At 42.9% G+C, this 7,500-nt stretch overlaps 1 protein-coding gene across 1 annotated transcript in view; it reads right to left on the bottom strand.

Annotated features, from left to right (window-relative positions):
• Positions 1 to 2,011: 2,011 nt before the first annotated feature.
• The window catches only part of LOC123754852 (putative uncharacterized protein DDB_G0290521), a 22,885-nt gene continuing 17,396 nt past the window's right edge, over positions 2,012 to 7,500 (bottom strand). The window contains exon 3 of the mRNA XM_045737190.2: positions 2,012 to 2,116. Within this exon, the coding sequence (XP_045593146.2) occupies positions 2,012 to 2,116 (105 nt within the window). The remainder of the gene's footprint in view (positions 2,117 to 7,500) is intronic.

Below are 7,500 nucleotides of genomic sequence, written 5' to 3'. Positions count from 1 at the left end.
TATGAATGGTAAATGGGGGGGGGGCCGTGAGGGGCGTGTCGCCCCCCCCCCTTCCAGCAGTGCCAAGCTTTGGCTTGTGGCACTGTAAGCTGTAACGGGTGTTTACCTACCTTGTTATGTGTGGGAGTGCCTCATTCTCTCTCTCTCTCTCTCTCTCTCTCTCTCTCTCTCTCTCTCTCTCTCTCTCTCTCTCTCTCTCTCTCTCCATTCTTCCCCCTCCCATTCCGTATCTTCACTTTCTCGTCTTCCCTTCTTTTCCCATCATTCTCTCTCCTTCTTGCCTTTCCTCTTCTCTGGTTCACTTCTATTCCATACGATTACGTTCTCTCAATAATTCCATATCGTCTCGTTTTCTCCACTTCCTTCCCTATGCGTCATGGGTCTGGGTCATCACTCATCAAGCAGTCACGAAACCTGTTCATCTTTCGTCACTTATGGCTGCTTTGATTACCTTTATTAACCAGTTGATTACCTGTAAGAGCAATACGAAGTTCTTTACAACAATAATAACGTTTTAGGGGTTGTGAAGTTACCAGGCTCGAATAGACTGTTTAATAAATGCAAGCAAGGCCCGCTATGACGGTTGGAAGATGTACAGGTTTCGTAAATACATGCGTAAATCGGTACACACACACACGACTTTAACACGTCCGGAACAAAAGTATATAATGTATATAATGACATATAACAATAATAATATATAGAGGTATATAATGACCCCAGCATGACGAGGTATATAATGACCCCAGCATGACGAGGTATATAATGACCCCAACATGACGAGGTATATAATGACCCCAACATGAAGAGCTATAATGACCCCAGCATGAAGAGCTATAATGACCTCAGCATGGGCGGAAGAAACTCAGTGCTAAACACCACAGTTTCCGTGATCCATAAGGTAGTATAACGGAACATACACACGGTGTATGAGCGTGTATGACGGGCTATTCACCAGCCATGACACGCCCCCTCCCCACCCCCGTCCTGCTGAAAGGTCACCTGACAGCTTCTTTCAGCCTACTGCTTTTATTTCCAAACAATTTCCCCTCTTCCCTAGTCATCAATTTTCCCCCTCTTCCCAGTCATCAATTTTCCCCTCTTCCCAGTCATCAATTTTCCCCTCTTCTTTAGTTATCAATTTCCCCCTCTTCCCCAATTGTCAATTTTCCTCTCTTCCCAGTCATCAATTTTCCCTCTCTTACCCAGTCATCAAATTTCCCTCCTCTTCTCCCAGTCATCAATTTCATTAGTGTTGATGGTGATGACAGTTAGGATAGAGGTGATGATAACTGTGACTAATTGGACTGTGACTGAGAACTGTGACCTGAAAACTATGAGGGGGTCGTGATAATTAAGAGGTTGGTGACAACTATGTGATAGGCGATGATAACTATGAGAAGGTTGATGATAACTATGAAGACGATGATGATAACTATGAAGACGGCGATGATAACTATGAAGACGGCGATGATAACTCTGAACGTAAGGATAACCGCTGATAAATATGATAAAGAGTTCATGACTTTAAGAGTTTTCATGCTAAAATGGTCGCTAATGCTGTCTGAACACTGACACTAACTACCAACAACCTAATAACGAGCCCTGATGACCCCCACACATACTCAGACAAGTCACATATGTACCCCCCGTCTGGTACCTGCAGGAGCTGGAGTGCATCGCGGCCTACACGCCCTGCACTAGACTAGTATTAGTGCAAGTTGCACTAGTTTGCAATCTCCAGGAGAGAACAATAAGAACTTTAACAAGGGAAGCAGGAGATCTGATCATAACTGTTAACTGGTTCTTGATTTCCGAGGAGAGGATCAAGGGAAAAATGGACCTAACTAATCTATAACAAAAATGGGGGGGAGGGGGCGAAAAAGAGGGGGAAAAAAGACGTTGATCATGTGAGGGGGAAAAATTTACATTGGTGGTAACTAGACACTCAGTTGAGAGGCAAAAAATACACGAGTTAGAATGGGAGTAAAGTCTAACTTCGTACTCAGACTTAATCAGGCGAGGCCCAGGAGCTGACGCTCATCATATAGGCGAGTTCACATATATTAATTCTCCGTTGTTGTTGTTGTTGTTGTTGTTGTTTAAGATTCGCTACCTGGAACAAAAAGTCCCAAGTAGCACGGGCTATGGTGAGCCCGTGTATAATTCTCCGTGTTCAAGATTTGCAATTATCAACAAACGTTCTTTAATAGATGAGCTTCAATAATTATAATGAGCAGAAATTCTCAGTAATACCATGCGAGATTGCTTTGTGAATCCTTTAGTTATCTTATATTATTATTTTCATTTAGCCATGTTGCACTGAATATGACTACATATTCTGTGTTGACTATTTTCTTGTTTAGGGCTTCTATCCCTCTGACTTGTACTCTTGCATCTTGGTTTAATTGGAGTTGACTTCTCCAAATTTCCTCTTTGTTCGAGGTAAGCAAAAAGTATAATTAACTGTAGAATGTATTATAAATTTACATATAAATTTATATATAAGTTGTATATATAAATTTTGAGCAGACTCACTCACCCAGTTTTTCTGACGTGATGTAACAAGTACCCGAGAAATCATTCTATACTTAAGGCAGAATGAACCGTTTAAGGCCATCATTCTCGCATCATTTCCAACTAATGACTGAACTATATTCGTCGAGTTATTTCGGCTCTTTAATTAGGCATTTGAATGGGTTTACCCTTAGGAGAGGAAGTTTGAAATGTACTAGCCTAACTGTGTGTGCGTGGGGAAGGGGAAAGGGGGGCACTGGGGGTAGAGCTTTGGCTCTTTGGGCCCGCCTCTCAGCATTTAATCACCTGTTTTACAGGTTCCCGAGTGTACTTTTTTTCACCCATGAAGATGTGTACAGTCCAGCCAACGTTCCAGCTCTTAGTTTTCAGCTTTCCATACATGTACGTGTATTTAGTATCCATGTCTGTAGAACCGACAGCTCTCTCTCTCTCTCTCTCTCTCTCTCTCTCTCTCTCTCTCACACACACACACACACACACACACACACACACACACACACACAGGGTGCAGTCCATGATGTCCCCAACATTGACCCAAAGTACTGTTTTTCTCTCTCACATCATCATTAATCTTTTTTCCCTTCTTTCCTACTTCTCTCCCCTCCCCCCCGCCCCCCTACACCCGACTACCTCTTCCATCTTCATTATCCATCTTTTAACTGGCATTTATCTTATCTTTCTTATCCACCTTCTATACCCTCCCTTTGTCATCTTCATCTCATTTTCATGTTCTGACTTTTGCTGTTTTTCGTGTTCCTACTGTTTACTTCCTGTTGTGTTTCCTCTCTTCTCTTTTAATATCTCTTTCGCAAAGCTCTTCCTCTAAAATATTAGTCTAGTGTTTATTCTTCTCCTGTGTTTATTCTCCTTTTCTTCTTCCTGTGTTTATTCTCATTTTTTCCTTCTGCCTTCATCCTGCCCCATCTCGTTCTATCAATTCTTCCCTCCCTGTTTCATCTCTTCAGATTCTGCAAATTTCCAGCGTCTCCTCATTCGTATTTTGAAAGTCTTTTTAGTCTATTTTTCTGCTGTCTTCCTTTATCTTCATTCCCTTTCATTCCCTCCTTCCATTCCTCCCATTCTCCTCCTCTTCCGTTTTCCCACCCTCGCTTTAGATTCATCATTATTATTTTGTGTTCTTGTGTTCTGTTCATACATATCCATCCATGTCTTCTACCTCCACTTGTTCCTCCATTTTCCCCTTTTTCTTCTGCTAGCTCCTCCTTCTCTGTCTTTTCCTTCACCTCCTTCCATCTTCTCCTCGTGGAACTCCTCTTCACCACACCCCTTCATCATCTCCACTTTCTCTTCCCCCCCGCGTGTTGACGCACTGATAAGGCAGACAAAGTACTGTAGTCTACATCCCTCTTCCCCCCCCCCTCCATTTCCCCCCTCCCCCTACACCTGCACCATCACTACTCTCCTCCCCCTCCCAATCTCCTCACCAGCATCCACCTCTCTCTTCTTCTTCTTCTTCTTCTTCTAATCTCTCTCTCCCGGTCTCACATTCTCCCCCTTCACCTTCTCTCCTACCCTACTACGCCTCACGTCAAAGGGTGTCGTATATGGGTTTAAGGTCTTCCAGGTTTACCTCTCTGGTTTAGTGTTATGTGTGTACGGGGTGCACGAGTGTGTGTGTGTGTTCCTTGTGTGCTCATCTTGTTGTGACATATGCGAGGGTGAGCTTCAGCTCTCGGGTACTGTAACATTAGTGAGGGAGAGTGAAGATATTAATAGGACTGAAGGATTAATCCCAAGAAAGGCCTAGACAGAATGTGGTCTAGGTCTGTTTTGGGTTCTGTCTAGGTCTGGGTTCAGACATGCCTTCTGTCAGTTTCTGACAGAATGCACGTCTATCAGCAAACATATTTGTCAGTATATATATATATATATATATATATATATATATATTAGCTGTACCCGCCCACGCGTTGCTGTGGCTCAGCAACCTTCCCCTGTCTCCCAGTCCTCCCCACAATTTCTCCCACCCCTGTCCCCTCGTCCTCCCAACCATTCCTCACTCCACCGTCCCCAAGACCTCCCCACTATCTCCCACTCTCCCGTCCCCTTGTCCTCCCTACCATTCCCCCCCTACCATTCCCCCCCTCCCACGTCTCCTCGTCCTCTCCCATTCCCTTGTCCGATGCACTCCCAAATGATCTGATGTTCCCATCACTGAAACATAAAAAAAAAGTTAAAGAAACGAAATGAAAAAAAAATTAAAAAATAACAAAATAAACTATACTCAAGAAATGAACGGTATGGTAAACAACACAGCTGAATTCCAACACAGTACCACGCAAAATAATTAAATCAAAACGAAAATAAATAAAAATCTATGAAAATTCAATTTATTAATGAAATCGGAAACATTGAAATGGAATAGTAACATATTTAGTATAGCGTGTGTTGCTCCTACGTGCAACAAATGGCACTGTTTTTCAAAAAAGCTTGTTTTTACCTGTCGCAGGTGTGGCATCTATACTTATTCTCACGAAATGAACGGTATGGTAAACTACACAGCTCAATTCCAATTCAATGTCACAAAATAATTAAATCAAAATTAAAATAAAACGAAATCTAAGGAAATTCAATTTGTCAGGGCAATTGGAAACACTGAAATGGAATTGTGACAAATTTTGTATAGCGTGTGTTGCTATTACGTGCAACAGATGGCACTGTTTTTTTTTTTTTAAACATGTTTTACCTGTCACAGGTGTGACATCTATATAATAGGAGTATAAAAACATGCGCCTATTCGAATGCAACGTTGTGTCAAAATTTCAAAACACTTGGTAAAGAGGTTTCGAGGATTTCCCTCGCATGAAAAATGCATGAAACACACAGTTTAAAAAAAAAAACTTGTTTTTTTCTCGTTACAGACGTGACATCTATAAAGTATATAAAAACCGCTCGGATGCGAATGGAACGTTGTGTGAAAATTTAAAAGCAATCGGTGAAGAACTTTCGGAGATTAGCGATTTGGAACAAACGAACATTATATTATATATATATATATATATATATATATATATATATATATATATATATATATATATATATATATATATATATATGACCAGGATGTGGAAGCTGGTCAGAATTGCATTTCACCTTTCTAAACGCACATTAATGACACTATGTAAAAGACACATCGAACACCGTTTATGTAGGACAGACGTAACTCTGCGTATCTATGTATTTAAGTATGTAGGTCAGATTAGCTTTTTCAAAGCACTACAATCACCTTCTGTAGTCGATTGTTCAACCAATCCCTGAACTATATGTTTAACAGATCTCTAACCATGACAATGGAAGACAGAAGAAAATGTATATATGCTGATTAGCATTGTGAATATGTGGCCACGTCTGTGGTAGAAAAAAAATATATATGCCAATTAGTTCGCTTCACAGTCGGTCATTATGGCTGTCAAGAAGCCTGTTTGTGTGTCAGAATGCTGGTCAATGTGACAATCAATATGTCATTAACCCTGTCAGTATGTCATTAATCTGTCAGTATGTCAGTATATTTGACAGTATATACGTCAGCATGTCCGTGTAGCTGACAGATGTGTGTCAGCTGGAAGAGAAAGCTTTCGCAGGAAGGATAATAACTGATGGAGAAAATGGTAAGTGTTGGTGGAGGGAAAGACTGTTGGAGGAGAGTTCTGCTGGAGAAAGTACTGGTGGAGGAAGGAAAGTATGTTGACAAATTAGAGAAGATAGTTTTGGAGGAGGCGTGAAAGGGGGAAGTGTTGGAGGAGGGAGATAGGAATTGTTGGAGGATGAATGAGAGGGGGGAGGAGTGTTGGAGGAGGAATGAGAGTGGGAGGGGGTGTTACGGGGAAGTGATGGTGGGGGAGTGTTGGAGGGAATGTGTTGGAGGGAAAGTGTTGAAGGAAGAGTGCTGGATTAAGCATGAGATGTGGGAGGGGGGAAATGTTGGAGACAGAAAATATATAAAATACTAAGGTGAAGGTTGTGTTGAAGACGGTGGCGTGACCAGCAGGGGAAAAAGTATTGCTGGGGGATAGTACGTAGGTCAGGGGAATTGAAGGGTCAGGTGAGATAGGGGTCAAGGGGGGTCATAGAGGGGGGTCAGGAGGGGTCATGGGGGCGTGTCAGGGGGGAGTGGTACAGGGGGTGTGAAGGGGGTCAGCGGAGGAGGGCGTCAGGAGGCAGAGGTCCATCACTACTGCCTCTTTAAGAAACCAACCTGACGTCCCCACCCCTCCCCTCGCCCCACACTCGAGGACACTGGACACTGCCGCCCAAAAACTCTCCGCGGATGGGGGGAGGTGTCGGGCGGGGGGCGGGGAGGGGGGCGGGGGTCGGAGTTGTTGGGTGGGGCGGCGTGAGGGGAATGGAAAGAGACAGAAATAAAGAGACAGGGAAAAATAGACAGAGATATATAAAAAGTGAGAGACAGAAATGTAGACAATGTGTATGTGTACTCGCCTAATTGTGCTTGAGGGGGTTGAGCTCTGACTCTTTGGTCCCGCTTCTCAACTGTCAATCAACTGGTGTACAGGTTCCTGAGCCTATTGGGCTCTAACATATCTACACTTGAAACTGTTTATGGAATCAGCCTCCACCAGATCACTTCCTAATGCATTCCATTTGTCAACCACTCTGACACTAAAATAGTTCTTTTTAATATCTCTGTGGCTCATTTGGGCACTCAATTTCCACCTGTGTTCCCTAGTGCGTATTCCCCTTGTGTTAAATAGCATGTCCTTATCTACCCTATCAATTCCTTTGAGAAGCTTGTATGTGGTGATCATGTCCCCTCCTAACTTTTCTGCCTTCCAGCGACGTCAGGTTAAATTCCCGTAGTCCCTCCTCGTAGCTCATACTTCTCAGCTCGGGTACTAGTCTGGTGGCAAACCTTTGAATCTTTTCCAGTTTAGTCTTATGCTAAACTTATGCTATGCACACAGAGTGTGACTGTGTGTGTGTGTG

This window comes from Procambarus clarkii, chromosome 28 (genome assembly GCF_040958095.1).
Source record: "Procambarus clarkii isolate CNS0578487 chromosome 28, FALCON_Pclarkii_2.0, whole genome shotgun sequence".
Taxonomy (NCBI): Eukaryota; Metazoa; Arthropoda; class Malacostraca; order Decapoda; family Cambaridae; genus Procambarus; species Procambarus clarkii.
The sequence above is the reverse complement of the archived record's forward strand: the minus strand, read 5'-3'. Positions and strand labels throughout refer to the sequence as shown.